Source organism: Poecile atricapillus, chromosome 5 (assembly GCF_030490865.1).
Source record: "Poecile atricapillus isolate bPoeAtr1 chromosome 5, bPoeAtr1.hap1, whole genome shotgun sequence".
Classification (NCBI taxonomy): Eukaryota; Metazoa; Chordata; class Aves; order Passeriformes; family Paridae; genus Poecile; species Poecile atricapillus.
In genome coordinates, this window is record NC_081253.1 from 6570063 (window position 1) to 6590348 (window position 20286).

At 40.4% G+C, this 20286-nt stretch overlaps 1 protein-coding gene across 10 annotated transcripts in view; it reads right to left on the minus strand.

Annotated features, from left to right (window-relative positions):
* The window catches only part of CCNT2 (cyclin T2), a 26057-nt gene extending 6680 nt beyond the window's left edge, over positions 1-19377 (minus strand). For 3 of the 10 annotated variants that reach the window (XR_009277730.1, XM_058839725.1, XM_058839724.1), the window contains exons 1-9: positions 19136-19357; positions 18303-18384; positions 11676-11804; positions 11113-11173; positions 9944-10006; positions 3732-3777; positions 2277-2440; positions 456-526; positions 1-227 (exon numbers count right to left, since the gene is read on the minus strand). The exon at positions 1-227 is cut by the window's left edge and continues 920 nt beyond it. Coding sequence is in view for 8 of the 10 variants with exons in the window: in XM_058839725.1 (XP_058695708.1) it covers positions 1-227; positions 456-526; positions 2277-2440; positions 3732-3777; positions 9944-10006; positions 11113-11173; positions 11676-11804; positions 18303-18384; positions 19136-19335 (1043 nt within the window). In the remaining 2 variants the exon portion in view is untranslated. Of the gene's footprint in view, positions 228-455; positions 527-2276; positions 2441-3416; positions 3778-4534; positions 4643-6022; positions 8711-9943; positions 10007-11112; positions 11174-11675; positions 11805-18302; positions 18385-19135 lie in introns of those variants that run through there. The other 7 variants (XM_058839723.1, XM_058839722.1, XR_009277731.1 and 4 more) reach the window with 6 other exon arrangements.
* Between the last annotated feature and the right edge of the window lie 909 nt (positions 19378-20286).

The window sequence follows — 20286 nt, forward strand, 5'->3', positions numbered from 1 at the left end:
GCTAATATTGCCAAATTTTCAGGTGCGTGACTGTCTGGAACAGAAATACTTCCTGAGGTCAGAGGTACTGGTGCAGGAAATGATGTTGATGGTTTTTGGAAACTTGTGTTTGCAGCTACACCAGTAACTGTATCCACCAAAATGGAATTCTGGACCAAAGATGAACCAAGAAGCGAGTTCTCAGATACCTGTCCATCACCTTTAGGTTTCTTAGCTGCCTGATTAGCCTAAGCAAAAAAGAAAGAAGTGAGAAAATACAGCTTAGAATACTTGTACAGTCCATGCAAATTTAGCTCAGAGGTGAGGATAAAAGCTGGCTCATGGTTTCACCACATCCTAACCCAGACTCAGGAATAAAGAGCAAGTACAACATAACTAAACTTTTTCCCCTGGTTCATAATTCTCCTAGAAGTTCATCTCTGCTTGCTAGACACTGTTACAGGAAAGTTTCTTACCCGCCAATTTCTAATTCTCTTGAGCCTGCTAGGTGTTTTCTCCAGTATTTGCAGAAACTCATGAGTTAGCTCTGAATAAGAAAAAGAAAAGCCATTTTTACACCTGATTGTGTTATAAACAGGTAAAACTTAGTCTAAGGTCATAAAGCTTTTGCAGCAGATACTACAGTCTGTGCATGAGCTAAATTAGTATTTTAATAAAAATATTGTTAGGCAAGTGTTAAACAAAAAAGTCTACAGATTCCACTGGGATGGACTTCTGACCACTGGACACATTTTGAAAAAATATATTATTTTGTTTTTACTCTTGCACAACCTGGATTTGTTACACCAAGAACTATAGAAACAACAGTTTCTAAAATAACATACTTGCCATTCAGCCTGTACATTTTCTGCATGGAGTTAAGTTTCCTTGAAAGAAAAAATTTCTAAGTCACTGTTTCAGTTGATGGTTGTTCCATCAAACTTCAGGAACAACCAGTATCAGTTCTGTACAAACCACAGCCATCAGACCCTTGGAATGATTCTGTTTCAAACAAAAGCTCTGAAATAATTTATGTTCAAGGTGGAGTAGCTGACTGTGTTAATAAAACGAAGATCCTTACAATTAGTATGCCCACAGGAAAACACAGGTCTCCTCCATGCTTATCAGCTGCAAATAAAAATACTTTTCATTGAGACTTAATTCTAGTCATAAGCTAAAAATAACTGGGTACAGTGAGAATTTGAATGCAAAGTACATCTTTTACAGACCTGGAAGAACTGGATTCTCCAGAATTCCACACACAAGTTATAACCTAACCTGCTCCCAAGTGCAAAACTATCTCAGTTCTTTGGTCTATCCAGGTCTATTAAACACCCCAGCTCCATAAATGCTTGAAGGATTAAATGATGTTCACAAGGAGCTCACAGCATTCCCATAGGGGATTTTACAAATCCAAACCATGCCACAAACCCACAGGCAGGTGGGAAGGAAGCCAGGGCGATGTTTGGAACTGCAGCTACAGCTTAAAGAAGCCCGGTAAGACAGAGATGTTTGAACCTGTGCTTTGAAGCTCACTCTAGTTCTGTGCTTCACATGACATCTACTCAATTTCTCACTGTCAAACCCTCCCTCCCCAAAGTGCCATTAAGAAAGAACAGCTGAGCAGAGGAAAGCAGCAGGCACAGAGAGTCAATGCTGGGCCATCTGAAGCCTGGAGATCTCCACCACTACTGTGAAACAAATGTTTCACTCCAGGATAAACAAAGTCCAACACAGATCTGAAAGCCCCAGGAGCTCCCACCTCCACTACAACAGCACATCTGGCCTTTAAATTCAGACACCACTGTAGTAAATACTGTCTTAAAAGACAGTAAAATTCTAGGTGTAGAGTGTTCTAGGCATATGCTCTCTTCTTACCAAGAGTCTGAGATCCCACAAGCTACACCAAAGTGTTAACACAGAACTGCCTTCATAAGCATGGCAATTTTATGTACAGCCTTATCAACACTGTCACTGAAACAACACTGAGGTACCTGAAACAATTAGGACTGCACGAATTTGCACTGACACATTTCCATCTCTGTCTTGGTTCTGAAAAGCATTTAAAATCAGGATTCTGTCCTGGGCCAGCAAAAGATATATGGACACCCCAGCCAACAGCCAAACCAAGTTTGTCTTCAGAAGCTCTCCCTGCTCCTATCCCTTTCTTTCACTGAAGATACAGCACACACAGTCAGTGAGACTTAATTTCAGCGGAAAGCTCTTACTACATACTGTGCTCCATCCTTACATGAATAAATCCTTGAACCACAAAATGAGAAAGGAGCGTAACTTACCATCTAGTAGTTCTAGAGTAACTGAGGGATCTACATATTCCCACCAGTGTTTTCCATCAGTTGATACTGGAATCTCCCAGTTGGACCACTTGCAGGCCAAGTGAATGCACACACATGCTATCACTGTGGGCTTGTACTGAAGACAGAATGTGGTAAGATGAAGGCTGTTGCACAAATTTCATAATGAGGAACCAAAGGAAATCAAACATGTAAAAGAGAAAACCCAAACAAATCAACCATTAACATACAGAATGAGATAGCTTATCAATCAACAGCAGTTAAACATTTTGTTGAGTAAGTTCCTACGATATCTTACTGCCCTAAGAAAACAAAGGGCAGGACATTTATCTGGTAGAAAAGTTTGTTTTTGCTATTAAAAGCCTGATGAACAGTAAATAAATTTACCAATTAATCTATTGTACTTAAGTACTTAAAAGGGCAGTATAATATGGTGAATTAAAATTCTGCAGTAGAATGCACAGAGCTGACGGTGCAGTCTCTGAAGAGACAATCAGAAGACCCCCAGCAGTTCCACAGCAGCCAGGTGAGTTATTTGTGGGCTTTGCTTTCACCAGGCCTGCATTTGTGACCTTGTCTTCAGCTTCCAGCACCACAAATACATTGGTTCACTTTCACTGCTTTAGCATAACTTCTCTTAACAGCTGCTCAAGTACAGAATCTTGCCCATCAAGGAACCACCAGGATTTATTTATTTAGAACAGTTCTAATAAGCAGCAGATACCATTGAAAAACGGTATCTACACATAATGTAATCCTCTTAAATAAAGATTAAAGAAGTTTTGCAAGAGGAAAATTGAAGTAATCAAGAAATCAAGACTAAAGTCTGCTCTCTAATTCTTTCTATGACAGACTATGTCTACAAAACACCCACTTGAAATCCTAGAACTATAAAATTTATCTAAGTACTTAAGTTTTAAAACTATATATTAAGATTAAAGAGCTGTTTCTAAAAGAAATAACATTGGGCTAGTACTAGTCTATCTAAAAAGAAAAATCAGCTAGTTGAAAATACCTTAGGCCCACTAGAATTTTATAAGTTAAGACTGGATCAATATACTTAAAGTTAAGAGAAAACTGCCATTAACTACAAGTGTAAACTAAAAATAGTTTTGTACTTACCAAGATGCTCGGATTTCTAGGTTAAGTTTATCTCTTTGTAATCTTTAGCTGCTATTCAGGCTACCAATTTTAGACTTATGCACTCACAATCGAGAAAAAGTCATCAGAAAGCACCACTACACTTCTCATTGTGCATTTAAGCCCTTTGTGCCGTCAGGCCCTTGTCCAATACACCGCACTGCAGGTGGGGAGGTACCACCACTGGAGGTGGCCCAGTCCCCCACTGCAACAAGGGTAAGACACATCAGGGGGCCCTGCAGTAAAGGAAGCTATAGTGTGCTACAACAGTGCAACAAAGAGGTTCAGGATAACAACCTGTTGGTAGCCATGAAATAGGATGTCTGTGCCAAATCCTTGCTTGCTGTAAGAAAAGAAAAACAGGGAGATTAAAGATCTGCACAAACTTGTCAGGTTCATCCCAAAATTTAAGCAGTTTTACCTTCCAAAAATCACTGCTGGGTATTTCCAAAGTACTGATCTGGCTTTAGCTAAATAGCCTTTAAAATAACCTTTTCTGAGACACACTCAGTACTGGAGCTGCAGCTGTCATTCCTTTCAGTGCCCCTCCCTCCCCCTGCACAGCCCACAGGACAGCTCCTCTCTGCTGATGCAGATGCATCCCTCCAACCCCTGACAGGTGAGCACTCTCCTCTGGGAAGCGCTGCTTCCCCAGCCTCACCTGCAGGGGATCCCTGCTTTCACCTGGGACTGCACCAAGCAGCCAGTCCCAGCCAATTCCCAGCACAGTGCTCATCCTGCTCTTGGAGAGGAGCATGGCAGGACACCCTCCCACCTCCCTGGAAACAGCCACCTCTCTCTCCCAAAGCCCTGGAACACAGCAAGCCCCCAGCCTACGCGGGGAAAAAAAATCAGTTTTCTGCTCCTTCTAATTAAGAGCACTGTAGTCATAACATTTTGCTCTCTATTTGTTAAACCTACAGCAAAGCTTCGACAGGAAACAGACAAATTCATTTGAGTTAGTCAGAAAAAAAATACTGAAACAAACCACAGGACTGCAACATGCCAGAAATGAAAAACTGACTTGGGCTGTTACAGCCACAGAGTGCTGAACCCTAGAGTAACACCCCAATGCTCCTCACTCAGGTAAGAGAACTTACTGTAACATGCATTTAATGGAATAGCTGGGCACAAGGGGTTTAACCGCAGATTGAATGCAGCCTTCATTGAATTCTTACTTTGACACTATCACTTGAAATCAGTGCTACCTGCAGAAAGCGTAGTGTTGAATTTTATATCAAAGGCAATACTGTAAAACTTTAATTTTAATAATAATATTTCTATAAAGTTTGAGAAATACTACTGTGGCTTTTAAAATTTAGTTATTAAAAAGCATATTAAAACGTGATTTAAATCAACTTCTAATAATTGCCAAGGAATAAAATTCAGATTTGTCTTTATGCCACACAGCCAGGTAGTGCCATAATCTGAGAAGAATGTGGAAGTTGCAAGGTAACAGGATCTGCTTCTACACACAAATTCTACTAATCCATAATAATCAAAATGTGAACTGACAATGTGTTATGCTGTAATATTTAGTTTGCATGCTGTAATGGTAATTGCATGCCAAAAAACTAAGGAGTTCAACTTCTCCTTCCCAACCAAAATAAAATAAGGTGGAATTACCAAAAAAAAAAAAAAAAAAAAAAAAAAAAAAAAGTGAGATGAGACTGTCATAACAAATAAAAATACACAATGGTTGAGTAAAACTGAAATTGATGTCTTGCTCTTCATTTTTCATCAAAGCAATGCCTAAAGGATCTTCAATGATTTATATACTCTGTAAGTTACATGTTTGAATTAAAGGAGCAAGACCAAGAAGCATCTCTACTCTCACTGAAATGTCTCTTTTGAATAAGGAAGAAAAGCAGATGCCAGAAAACTTCTATTTAACATCAGCTTGAAAGATGAGTAAATCAAAACACATACCTGGAAGAAAAGAATCACATCTTGAAACACACATTTTAGCCGGAATCAAAAATTACTGTGCTAAATAAATCTATACTATAAGTAGTATGATTCTGTTTCAACTTATTTACAGCTAAAGAATAATTACTGCCAAAAGCAACAAGAAATTTCAGCTCACAACTAAAGCCTTTGATAACACAAGGCACAACTGAAAATATCTGTCCCAAACTGTTCCATGTAGGGCAGCTTTGGTTTAGCAGAATCCATCAGTGAAACTGAATCTAATGAATTTTGGTTCCTATATTTTGGTGGTTTATTCCCATTCTAGCAGTGGAAAGTGCATCTCCAAAATTTAAATCATCTTGAAGCAGAGGCTAAAACAAGCCAGCAGAGCTGCTCTTATAACTCACAAGCCACAGGACCGATGGCTACGACACCAGCCGTGAATGACCAGTTTAGATTTTAGCATTCAGGAGTGATTTAAAACATCCATCCTGTCTCGCTGCTGCAGAAGCAGCCATAAGACAGGGATCAGTGAAACAGTCATTAATATTTTGAAACAGGACTTGCTGTCTGACACAGCTCCTGAAAGGCTGTCTCCAAGAAACTGCCAACTGGAAACCAAAAAGCTTTTTATTGGGCATAGCCACACAATTCAACTGCTTGCAATTCCAAGATACCTGAATCTTTTCCTCAACACAGCTTATCTTGGATCTTGGGATGCTCATGAAGACGTGACTGCCAAGTCCCCATTAGGAGCTGATATTTGGCTATGCCTGGACCCTGACAAGGTGTGAGCATTCCCCAGGAAGAGGAGATTGCAGATAAGCCAGTCAGCATCAGAAGAGAGAAACTTGCTGAAGTCCTTCTGGCAAAAGCAAAAAGCCCCAGGCTCTGAGCAGAGGGATGCTGGAGGGTGCCTGTTGTATCTGGAAAGGGCTGGAGGAGGCCATGGTGTAGGCATTCAGGTCTGAGCAGTCCTGGTGGCTTTACTTTCTTCAAAGTATTGAAGGCTTGGGAACAGGCCCATAAAAGCCTGAGGTCAAAGTTCAGAATGGGAAGGCCGCCTGTAGCAGTGCTGGAGTGCAGCTCGTGTTTCACATCTTTCCACACCATTAAGATTTAAATTTTCCTCATGAGAATAGCCTCTGAAAAAGCTGATGCATTTTTCACTTCCTCTTCTGCTGACTTTGTCTTTCTCAGCCTGATTTAAGCAATGGCATGTGCACACAGATACTATGGGATATTTCAAGGATTTGACAGTGCAATTTCCACAAAAGATTAGTAAGGATCATGGGTGTTCAAGATACCTGATAACCTGCAGTGTAGCGAGAACAATCCTAGAAATCCTTGAGATCTCATCTTCAGTTCCAAAAGGCTGTGTTCCAACACAGAGAAAGGAGTGACTGAAGACTTCCCAAGATGGAGATGAGGATACAGATTCCAGGTTTCACCATAAGCAGGCTGAGAACACACTGATTTTGCACCACAGTTTAAGAGGACCGTGCCACAGTCTTGGCACCAGGCCAGTTTCACTGCTGATCGTTCAGCTAATGTTGAAGGCAGCAAGGTTCAAAGCCAGAACAGTTTTTGGTGTTTTGGTGGGGTTTTTCCCCCCCTTTTCTTTTTTCCTTTCTTCTCTTCACTACTGGAGTATTCTTGGAATGGGCACTGAAGCTTGTTGACAGGCCCTCACATATCCACTGCCTTCAGATTCCTTGGACCTGTGGGATCCTAAGGAATGATGGTCCTGTCTCCTCTTCTCAGTCTCTTGACACTGAGGAAGAATGGTGCAGAAAAAATACTAAGCCCACACCATTTTCCTTGTCTGCTATACTGACCAAACTGCATAGATGGAACAATTTCATTAACCCATGAGTCTCTGAACACAGAGGGAGTAAATAGATATTGTATGCCTGAACATCATGAATCATTATCTATCCATCCAGTCACCCCTTTTCTGCAAGGATCTGTGTTGTCAAATAACACCTTTGAAAAGGCTTTCAATCTTAGAGAAGAACTCATTTCTTTCTTTAGTTGTATGTTGAAGCAATTATATTTATTTGCACCAATTTCAACTTACTAGTTCATCTTCAGCTTCCAGCAATTGATTATGGTGTGCCACTGCCAGACTAGACAGTCTTCTGACAAAGGACTTGGCTGAAATTTTTGAGCATCATCAACACAACCTGGGTTTTTATTTTTTCATTTTATTTTTAAAGGGGATAGCTTACAGCTCAATAACAGGTAAGAGTGACTACATAAAACAAACTACCCTGGATGCAAGACAGCAAAAAAGTGATGGAGAGAATCAGCCATCCTCTGAGGCACTGCAGTTTAGTCAGCCAAAGGGCCCTTTCTCACCACCTGACAATGCAGTGCACAAACCCCAAGTCTACACTTGCAGACCTCAGCTAACTTTGCTGCCTCTTTTTTGATAGTCACACATTACATTCCTTCCTTCCTCCTCTCTCCAAACATGCAGTTCGAGGTTTTAATTACAACAGGCTTGGATTATCACTTTTATTCAAAAAAGGTATCACTGCCTTCTGAAATGGTGCTTTTTGTCCAAGATGACGTTACCAGAACTGGATGAAGTAACCTTGGATTTCTCTAACCTCTCAGTCAATCCCTTTAACACTAAAGGTTTAACACTGACAAATCTCAGGTATATTTCGAAAGCTTCAGGACTCTAAGTGTTGCATCTACTGACATTGAAAACCCACACTGTCCAATAAATAAATGTTCAGGGTAGAAAACTACCACCGTGTCTTTGAAGATAATCACTGTGCCCATGGGCCCATCTCTTTGTCCTCTCAACACAAAACCAATGGTCCATGGCAGTTATTCTGTCCTTGCTTGACTTGCACGCATGACTTCACATTTCATGCCTTATGTTTCAATGAATTAATTAGGTTCCTTTTTTCTTATTTTAATATGAGGTACTCAAATCTTGTGCCCACATTCTACACCATTCCTAGGGACACATGCTCCCAAGGATTCCATACACACACACTAAGGAGCACACCTCCCTCAGTGAGCAGGTTTTCAAACATCAGACATTACATTCACTGTGCACCAGTCCTTGAGCTACACGGGCTTTCAGCCCTCACTGAAGTCTTCAGATTTCAAGACTTGACATCACTTTAGACTTCTAAGTATTTTTTGAAGCCTGCTGACATTAAATATTAGTTTAAAGATGTCAAATTAAAAAATTCACAGTATCTTCAAAGTATGAATTTTGTCAGTACAAAAAATTAGCTTACAGAACACAGAGGGAAAAGCTGAACTGCCTCAGAGTGGTATCTACCCTTGATGAAAGGAAATCCACTTTGTGTAGCAGTGTGCCTGTAAGCTTGAGTGACACACACTGATGTGGAAATCTTGAGGTGATACATTGCCCCCACCCCTCCCCACAGCCCCAAACACCAAACAGAAGCACAGGGGCTCCCCAAAACAGAAAAATGTGCTCACATTTACAGTGACCAACAGCTAAGAAAAACCAAAGCAAAACTCTACAGAGCAGCTGGTGCAGACTATTGAGACTTCAGGTGTAACTGGAGTCATGCACCAAGTCACAACCAAATCTGTGCAGAAAGCAGAGAATCATTATCTCATATCAAGGATAGCAATAATATTGAAGACACTACACCAGGAAGCTACAGCAATAAGACACTCTGCCTTAAAAGAACACCATTAATTCCAGAGTTACTACAGACCAAATCTAGTTAACAGGATTAGGCTGTACCTAACTTTCATGTATTTTTTAGAGGGAGAAGAAAAAACACCGAAAACTTCGAAGCACTTATGCCTTTTTCACTGCAAAACCAGCTAATGACTAACATTTCTAATCATTTTACAACACTTTTTCCTTAAGAAACATAATTAAACTGAAAAGCTTAATTTAGATGCTTTTAGAACTGATTCCTAATTTTTTTCATCCTACATCTTATAAGGGGGTGTTTTAATCTTTTTTTAAAGCTCCAAAAGAAATCAATTCAGGAATTAAAGAAGATGTGCCAAAATGCCACAAAAAATACAGAGAACAAAACAGGTTTCTAGACAGTCACACTAGTGAGCTGCATACAAGGTACAGGATATGTTTAACTAAAGGCTTGGGGTTTTGTGCTACCATCCAGAACAAGTAAGGACACACTGCTCCAGAAAAACAATTAGTCACACCTATTTGCATGTGACAGCCAACTTGCTATGCACTCTCTTTATCCCTCAGTCCATTACCTTTGAAAAGTTTCTAAAACAAAAAGCTGGCATTAGCCATCAATGGGTAAAACTACTTCAGAGTGAAAGTTATCACCTCAGAATGACACTACGGACCTGGCCAATCAGTTTGCAACTGCTTCTGTCATTCCAGAACACACGGAACAGGTACTATTAAAATCAAAGCTAATAAGAAAACAAAAAAATTATGAAGGACAGAGGACTGGACTCTATGAATCTCTAAAGGTTAAAATCAAACTTTTAATAATTAATTTTACACATACTTGGATAACATAGTTGCTGAAAAATCATATTAGACATTACTTTCAAATTTTACTAGAAAGTTAAAAAAGGACTTACAGAAGTGGTTAAAAGTCACTGACCTCTCACTAACTGTGTACATTTCACAACATCTGTGTGTGGATGTTCAATGGTAATCTCAAAACCTGAGGAGTTACAAATACATTTTAGAATTATACATTTGCATCTGTAAAATAAAAAGCAAACCCCTGAAGTTTCCCCGCAGACCTAAAATACTTGCTAAACCTTTGCACTGCAGAATAAGTAACACAATTTAAGTGCCTTTTTTTCTTTACCTTTTCATACTTTTGAATGGCAGATGGTAAAGCCACTTTGTAATCCATCACTAAAATATTCCTCCAGTAATCTCAAATCCTGTACACACATGAATTGGTAAATTACTATCTTTTCAAAGCTGAATATATCTGAACAATTTCTACCAAGTTAAAAATTTGTCAGTTAAAACTGTACTGCAAACACAATGAAATATGTGTGTGCATGTATACTTTAATTCATTGATTTCTAGCACTTAAGCATGTTGCATGTATGAAATCAGAATTAAGTCCATTTGTAGATCAGTGACTTAAGAAACAGTTCTTGGTTTATGACACTGTTTTAAGAATTAGGTCACTACTGTGAGCTATTTTTTTAACAATACCCCAAGTGGTATTTAAGAATATCTGAGCAAGTCAGTGTTCTCAGGCCTCTAGCTGTAATTGTCTCTGTGGTATTTCAGTCAGAAGAGTGCCTTGACAGAACATTCCACTTCAAATTTTGGAATCATCTGAATCCATTAAATGGTTACACTACAACTTGTGTTGTTCAAACTCAGCAGCTGCTCAATTACATAATATCCTGCTATGGAAAGGCAGAATGGGGAAGAGCACTGGGTACAAAGCTGTTTCCAACTGCTTCAGTTTATACACACAGCCACAGCCTACAACACCATGTTACTTTATGGGAAGAAATGTCAATGTAATTACTACTTGGAGTAAAACCTATTTGGAAGCCTACACACTTCTAACTCAAACTGTCAGAAAGATCTCTTTCACAAGTACAGACACACCTTTCTTCTCTGCAGTGAACACAGCAGAAATGCTAACACAAAACTAAATTCACAGGTCAGAAGTTACACAGGAAAACGGTTAAATTCTAGTGGACCAATAGCCCATCAAAAATCCAGTTATTTGGGTCCCATTAGCTCTTTCTTCATGGCAAGTTAGTGGCACAGGAGGTATTTAGAAAGACATACCTAAAGTTTGAAGCATTATTGTTTCAAGTATAACCAGCTCTTGGGCTTGCTGAAGGTATGCCTGAAACAAACAAGCAGAGAGGTGAAGACACAGCCATCGATTGCCTCAGAACTTCATTCACACACTCCCTCTGGTACAGCACTGGCCACACGAGACCAGTACCCAGCCAGTGAGCACTGACAATTCACAACACTTCACACTGGAGTCATTTTCTTCCAAAAGTACAAGCACTGCTACAAATTCAGGTCCACCTGCCTGCCTTTCGCTGGAAGATTAACTTAGTCTGGATCTCAGACAATCGATTCCAGCAAAGCATTTTTGGGAGGTCAGGTGGGTGCCCTAAGAATTTCAAGATGGAGCAATCTCTTCAAGTTTCATAACAAATAAGTGAGTCTTTAAGAAAGTGCATTAAGTAATAGAAAGACTTATACAGTGTAAAAACAAAGGCTTTTTTTTTTAATAGGCTCCAGACAGCAATAACCCAGCAAGACAATGTAACAAATCATTAGATGAAATGTCATATTTCAAACCATGTATCTTTGAAACCATAACTTCCACCTACATCACTCTTTGTATCCAGTTGTGGCTCTTGAGGATGAAGACATGCATTTGCTACTTTAATAACATGTTCAAGTTTCCGTGGCTGTTCTTCCACTTTTGCAGCCAAAAACAATGCCGTGGGAGACATTATCTGGAGAAGAAAAACGTGTATTTTTAAACTTTTTACAAGCAGGATTTGAATTTCTATGAAGTCTAAACTAGCATAGAAAAAGTTTAAGAAGCTGGATTTGTGGCTTTTTTTCCCAGTTTCAAAGTCATGCAAGGCAACAAAAACATAACTAGTCATGTTTTAATTTGTAACTGATGCAATCCTCTCAGCAGTGCAGGGAAGGAGTAGCATAATGTTAAATTATATTTGTGAGTAAGATGTCTGAGGTCAAACTAATTCTAGTTCAACATAAAAAAAAATATTTTGGCCCAGAAGACTTAGTCACAGTAGAACAGGCTGTTTCAAGTTAAATATACTTTGTGAGAAAGTTCATCCAATTTCTTGCACAGAGCGAGTCACTACACCATCTTTTCACTAAAACAGCTGATCACAAGTTCTGCTAGCATTTAATTCTCCCAAAGAGTGAGAAACTTTGCAGAGAACTTTAATAAAAACAGCTTGCTATATAAACATAAGCTCTACAAGCAAAAGAAAATTTATATATACACACATATATTCTTAGAAACTTTACTATATGCACAGCAGCACTTGGAGAACAAAGCATAAGAATTTGTAAAACACCACTTATATCAAATGTTAGTAAAGACTAAACATTACATTTAAAGATGAAATTTTTTATCCAACTCTAGGTGTCATAAGGTAGCAGTTCAGTATCACCTAAGAGTTAGCTGTGAAGTAGAATTTTGGTGCCTGTTGTCAGCTAGAGTAACTGATGTGTGCAGACAGAACACAGCAAACCACAAATCACTGATGCATTGGGTTCTCTTTGCATGCAAAAGCTGCCCATGTTAACCAGGAATTAAAATGGTACTAGAAATCATCTAGACATAAGCTGATCAAAATGGTTAAAATTAAGCCAGTATAAAGCATGTATTCAGAGACTGAAATAGCTGCTTCCTGAGTATTTAATTAATGCATGGTGCAAGCAGTGCAGGTATTGGATTTCTCACTGATTCAGTGCCCAAACAGAACTAGGCTAAATAGGAGGCATAGCCTCCCCAATGTCAAATTTGCTTTTTTTGCCAGTAAGCAGCCCTTTTCTATGCCAAAATGAAACATTTGGTATAAAAATTTACAATATATGCCAAACTACAACAAACTAATTAAGCATTTAAGGGATTAAATTTCAGAAGCTTTCAAATGTACTCAGAATACTTTTTGCATCCTTAAATCACTTTGAAATGTCTGCTTGGATCTTAAGTAAAACTTTAAAGCTGGCAGACTTGAAAATTGACACCCTGGTAAGGCAATACCCTTTGATGAGTAGAAGTGTGCCATGAGAAATCTAGCAAAAAATCTCAGTCTATAAAAACCAACCACCCAAAACAAGTCACAGGGAGCAAATTCTTTTAGCAGGGAGACAAGAATCCCTGTTTTCTTTTTAAGAATCTTGTAACCTAAGCCTGATGAACAAATGAAATAAAAACCCAAAGTGAAGCGTTGCTGAACAAGGCCATATTAGCACTGTCATTTAATACTTCTGATGATTCCTATCCCCATTGCTTGAAGTAATGATTTGAAATTCTGGAAGGAATTTTCTTTGCCAGGGACATACTACTTGAAATGTGTCTCACACTGGGAGATTAAACTTTTAAACAGTAAATGTGATGGAAACACTTTCTGGAGTTCAGAAAACTCTGTGAGAGTATCAACAGCACTGAAGTGGCAGAAAATGCAGATGATGTCAGCACACACAGACATAACCCAACACACACATATCATATAAAGGTAGTTTACAGAACTCAATTTTCAACAACTGCCATGGCTGAAAACGTTTCCATTTCACAGAGGCATTATTTGAACCAAGTCACCAATGACGGCACAATTCAATCATCAGCAAATTCTCACCCACTCTTACTCTGTCTGACTGCACCAAAGTTCTAGTTCTTTCCAAAAAAGCACCATCAGGCTGACTTCAGGATCTCTTCTGATTTACTGAAGGAGATCACATCTGGCCAAGAAGTCTCCACACAATTCTGGTCTCCAAGACCTTACACAAAACATAGCTCTGGAGGCTGATTAAGTCAAGCTGATTAACTGTCACTTAACTCTGCTTTGTCAGAAATCTATCTACAGCCCAATTAACTATTGCCTTATAAAAAAAAAGAAGTGTTGGCTTCTGGCCAAAGAATTTCAGGTCTCTGACTTATCTAGGACAAGGGTTCTCACTCCCAGTTTAGAGTAGGCCATTATTTTTAGCTCCCTTGGTATTGATTCAGAAAAATAGACATCCTAAGTAAAATTCCAGACTTGGCACAAATGTAGCTTTAGTGAACACACCCTGCTAAATGTATAAGTGGAAAAGTTACTCAAATGCTTCCATTCATTTCCAATTACCAAAAATGGCAAAATACTCAAGCAAAGTGGAACAAAAAAAGCAAAATTAAAGAAACGTACTTGACGAAGCAATAATACATTTCCTATATATAAATATCTTAATTTGATATCAACCAAAATAATTTAGAGTAATTATACGCTATGCACCCAAAATAGTCTTAAAAACTTTGAGAAATCTTCAGAAAAACATGTGATATATGATATTAAATCCCACTTTATTACTAGCTGAGATCTTGGAAACCAAGTCCCACAGAAACAGGAAAAAACCCCAAAACATAAGAGCCTTGTTAACACAATCCAAAACCAGTATACAGCAAGTTTCATTTGGAACTGTGGTACAAGTCCTTTTTCACTTCAAAAGTTCAAGGAGGTGTAAAGACAAAGGCATTCAGAAAAATCTCAGAACACATCAGCAGCATGCATGTAGTTCTCTGAGATCTCCCTCTCCCTTCTAATGCCAATATTTGTATGTTTTTAGATTTGATCCAGTTTAACCTAAGACATTGTTTCCAGTCTATGAGTTTTTTTGTGTTTCAAGTTTGAACACAAAGAGCTGTGAGGAATTTTTTTTATTATAACCAGGAGCTCACATTGCATAAAAACAGCAAATATGTTAAATTGCAATATTAAAACCAGAACTGAAGTGCCCAAAACAGCCTCACAGGAACTTGAAGAGTATTATGAAAGTTTCAAGAACTTTGCAAAACTGCAAAGTCATCTCTTTAATACTGTGATTTGGACAAGGCACAAGGAAGGGAATGCAGAAGGACTGGAAACAAAACACCCTCCACACAACTCACCTACCTTCCACTTGAAGGAAAAGAATTCCTCATGCAGCCTTCTTTAGGCTCTTCACTACACTGCATGTCACAAAAGCCCCTTGACATCATCAAGACTATTTTCAACTGGCTGTTTGGTATTCCACATGATTTCTAAGGATTATATTTAAAAACTACAGCTACCATTTGAATGCCTTACCTCTCATTGCCAGCTTATGAAGCATTTTCCCCCCTTTCTGTTCTTCAAATCAATGCACTGAGGAATGAGCATCTAAAAGAACTATTTGCTATATAACAATGTAACACACCCAAGCACTATAGAAACAGTATTTGCAAAAGAATTTTATTTTTGAAGATATTTTAAAGTATAATAGGGAGGCTAGTACTGTCTATAAAAAGCCTGCAAGCTCCCTCCTCATCCCAATATTAGCAAGTGACTAACTTTATACTCAGTAACCCAAAGTTCCTATGCCCTGGTCAGCAATGCAGAAAGAATAATTTGTGCTGAGGAGATCCACAGTAGCTCCTGTCATTTGCATAGCCAGGGAAATTAGTAGTCAGGGAATTCAATTCTGCTTCCTAGAATTAGTAAAGCAAGTTTCCATCCTCACTGGGGCACAGCAATCTTACAAGGACTTCGCCTGTCTTGACTGCAACATCAAAACCTCAATTCTTTCTTCTTTCTTCTGTGCAAGTACTCTGTTGGTAATCCAGTGCAACTCATAAGTGACTTGCTAGCTCACAGAAACTTCACAAAAAAGGGATATTTGGTCATTAGAGCAGTACATGTAATACATTCCCAATGAACCAAGACTACATCAGCTGGTACATTCCACCCCTGTGGCTCTACAGACTGGAGATACTGTTGGGAATTCTGTTCCCTGTTCACAGATGACTCAAACTCCTGAAAGCCTGTAAAATGGTTTAGCAGTAACTTATACTGAAGAAAAAAAACCCCATAAAATTAAGGTAACATCTATTCAGCATCTGAGCTTCCAGTAGAAGCCCTGTTTGTTAACAATTAAGAGCATGTCACCTACATGACATACATGTATATTTGTATAACCTGGCAGTTAAACATGATGATAAATGTGCAAATGCTTATAACCAGACTAAAAACATTAATCTACCAATAAAACAAAACAACACAGGCCACATTTTTTCAGCTGAAGATCACAAGGCATTCTGACTAATGGCCATCTAATTTTCTAGCCCCAGCATACAGATTCCTTCCTGCCATGGATAAACAGCACCACGTGCACACAACAAAGAAATAGTAGAGATATACTGCATATGCTGTAGGATAGCTTATTTAGGTCTTACCTTTGAGACTGCCAGTACCTTACTATTCCTTTCTAAGGGTTACTTTCTTCTTGCAGAGATGAATACTCTTGGCATTGTTTAGTGTTCCAAGTACTCTTGGAGATTTGATATTGATTATTTATTAGAGTTCTTGGCTTTTGCTTTCTCTACAGAGGACCTAATGGATGCTCTGGGAGTATTTTAAAAGTGACTCCCTTCACTGAGACCCTCTTAACCCTACAGAATTGTAAAAAGAAAATGCTCTTGCCCATCAGTACATGCACAAAGCCACTCTCTGGCTTTTTGCCCATTAAGAATTACAAAAAGGAGTTCAGCAAGAATCAGTACTGATGTACAACCTGGAGTTCACTTGCTTTTAACTTTGAACATTATTACCTGAGAATTAATTAAACAGTACACTTCCCTCCCCTGTAATTGTTGCAGTTTCCATGGCATTCTGCCCTTACATAGCTTACTTGCAAATTTTAAGACTCCTAATTTAACTTAAGCCATAGTTTTCATACAAAGAGCACTATACATTCAAACACTACTGTGCTGCCAGTTCCAAGTGACTGCCATTTACCAGTATCCAGTGAAAACTCCAACACAGCAGCCAAAGCTTCTTGCTGCCTAAATCCAGCCCAGATTACCAGCTGACAGTACAAAGGGTACTCCAGCAGGTGACAGAACAGGTATGCTGGGTATAAACACAGCAGCTCGACACTGAGCCATCTCTCCACACCAAGCAGTTCCAGTTTATCAAGCCCACAAGCCATTCACAGTCCTAGAAAACTCTGGATGCCTCACCAGCTGGTCTTCCACCAGCTCCAGGTTACTGCTACGTGGGCAGAACAGCAGCAGGAGGGGAGAAAGTGAAACTTGTATGGATGAATACTGCAGCTTTGCTAACAAGCTGCTGGAAATTTGAGTTTAGCTCAGATTTTGCATGAAAAATATTTATACATACTTATGATATGTACCTACAAATGAATATGCATTTCCATCTAAATAGACACCAAATAAGATGCCCATTTACCCAGCCAACAATAATAAACAAATGCATGACAGAAAGAAGAGTGAGCTCTCCTTGCACCTCACTGTGTACCTGCCCCAACTGCAGACACTGCTAGGTTTACAAGAGACTACCCCTTGGTAGATAAAGGTCTGCTCTGACTTAGACCTAACATCTGTCACAGCCTCAATATGTTTATTTTGTCATTAAAAGACCTAAGAAAACTCATCCTTAACATTTAATGACAAACCACTATCACTATTAACTGTTCTTCCTTGAAACAAACAAACCCCAAGAACACCTAGGCTACTATATTATTATTTTTCCACCTACTGCATCATTATTGGACATTAAAAAAAAAAAAAGCCTGACATTTCCAAGATATCTCCAGTTCCATACCTGTTACAATATTCCTCAATAATACGTATAATTTTTACTGAAATATTCTGTTTTTAACAACACATTCAGAGTTCAAAGTCAACATGTCCAGCTTATTAGGTAAAACAAGATGACTTGTCATCAGATGCAAAATTTTTTCTTGTCTAATGTGATTTATCACACCACTTAAGACTAGACTAGCCGAAAGAATTTACACTGCCTCAGGAACAGCTACATAATCCACATGGATACATCACATAACCACATTATCACTGTCAGATACACCATGCCAGAACTTCCACTGACTTCACCAAGAAAAATGTGTGTTCCTACACATTAGCCTTTCAATCTTCAGCACATAAACATCAACCACATTTGAAACATCTAAATACATCTAAATGTATTCTTCACACATCTGAAATGTGCTTGCTGATGGTGCCTTTTTATTTCGACGGCAGAAGATAAAATCTAATTGCCGCTAGTTAAAGTAATCCAAAGTTGAAAACAAGTATCGTTACTGCTTCGAAACCATTGATAAGAAGCTAGAATGCCTAAAAACAAACCACACTTCACACTCCTGCATATAACACTTCTCAGTCACAACTGCCAAAATTATGGGCATGTTATTACCAAACATAAAGTCATACTTACATTTCGATTAAATTTTGTGAAGGAATGATGCATATAAAACCTGTGCATGTAAACAATTGCAGTATTTATCGTAAGCTGAGATCTGAAAGATTAAATGAAGGAAACACTACATATTAAGAAGACTGTCTACAAGAACTGAAAGCCACGCGCTTTCCACATCAATCACTGCTCTCAACATACCGGCTTCAGCTGAAAATGGATTAGGGACGTGACACTTCAGAACTTAACTGATATTAACACATCCTTAACTGATATTAACACGTATCCTTCCCATCTGCTTCGCAGACCATGTGGAGATTCCTACGCCAGGCTCCCCACAGTCACCCACGGAATGAAAACTCCTCAATGGGCGACATACACTGAAACACTCTCCCAAGTGCTTTTGTTTTGTTCCAGTTCAACTATTTCAGTAAGGGATTTGAGGGTTTGGCCTTGCTCTGATCGATTTTTTTTTTTATTATTTTTTCCTTTTAAAAATCACATTAAAGAATGGCTAAAGAGGAGTTGCGCGTTTCGGGGGAAACGGCAACTGGGATTTACTTTCGAAGTGCCCCGAGCCGCAGCCACGGCCACAAACGCGGCTGAGAGGGCAGGTGGGGAGCCGAGTCCCTCACCCGCCGACAAAGAGCGCGGCGCGGGGGCTTCGCCAGGCTCCTCCTCCCATTCTGTGCCTCAGGCCACGGCTCCATCCCGCGGGAGCGCCAGCCGGGGCTGCGGAGCAGCGGCAAGGGTCCCGGGGAGGGCTCCCACCCGAGGGAAAGGGTTTCCCGCCGCCCCTCCACACGCGGCCCCCGCCGCCCTCATGCCCGTCCCGCCCGGCCCCGCTCGGATACACGTTGAGGCGCTGGCCCATGTCTTGGATCAGGTTGGCCGCCTGCTGCCGGTACGAGAGCTCCTTGTCGGCCTCCACGCCACAGCGCCGTGAGGGCGTGTTCTCCAGCTGCTCGCGGCTGAAGAACCAGCGCGACGCGGCCGAGGAGCCGCCGCCGCCCCGCGCCGCGGACCCCACGGAGCCCGCGCCCGCCGCCGCCATGACACCTCCTCCTACTCCGGCGCCTCCTCCCGCCGCCTCCATCGCGGCTCTCGCGAGAGCTCCCGGGCTCGCGCGCGCCCTCCGCCATAGAGTCTCGCGGCGGGGCGGCCGCGCGCCGGGCGGGTCACGTGGCCTGCAGGGGGTGAGGGGTCGGCCATGGCGGCCGCGGGGTGAGGGCGCGTCGGGGACGGGAGCGGGCGGTCATGGAGCTGTGGAGCCTGGAAGGGACCTCTGAGGTCATCCCGTTCCACCGTCAGCCCAGTACCGCCACTCTAACCCCTATAAACCAGTGAACGCATCGCCCAGTGCCAGGGTGGAACACCTTGAATGCCTCCAGCGACGCTAACTCCACCACTTCCCTAGAAGACGTATTTCTTTATCTGAGCACCCCATAAGTGCTAACCTGTATCATACGATAGCTCAAATATCTAATCTCGGTCTGGACACATTTATGCTTAATGAAGTGAAAGATAAAAATGTTAGAAGTAAGGCTTCCTTTTTTAATGTAAGCAAATCACAGAACAGCCTACTTGGAAGAGGACGTGGAAATGGAGGAAGAAAGGAAAGGTTTAGAATGCACAACTGGTTCCTAGAAAATTCCTGTCTGCTGGCAGTATCAGCACGCAGACACTTGAGAAATGCACAAGAAAATGATGGAGCTGGTGTCATTGCAGATGAGCATGTCAGTGGTGCTCCTGCAGTGTGCAGGTTGTTCTCCCTGGGCACTCAGGTACGGATTGTCAGCACTGGGTTCAGTTTATGGATTCAGGCTTCAAAGGGTGCAAAAAGGTATTTAAAGTTCTGATCACCATGGATGAAAATGGGAGCTCTGAGTGTTCTGCTCATGTTCAGTACACGCCACAACCAGGCTGGAGGGGTTTTGTTCGCCTGAAGTTACTTCACAATGAGTTCTTTTACAGCTTCAGTGCCAATTTTATACAAGTATTTGTA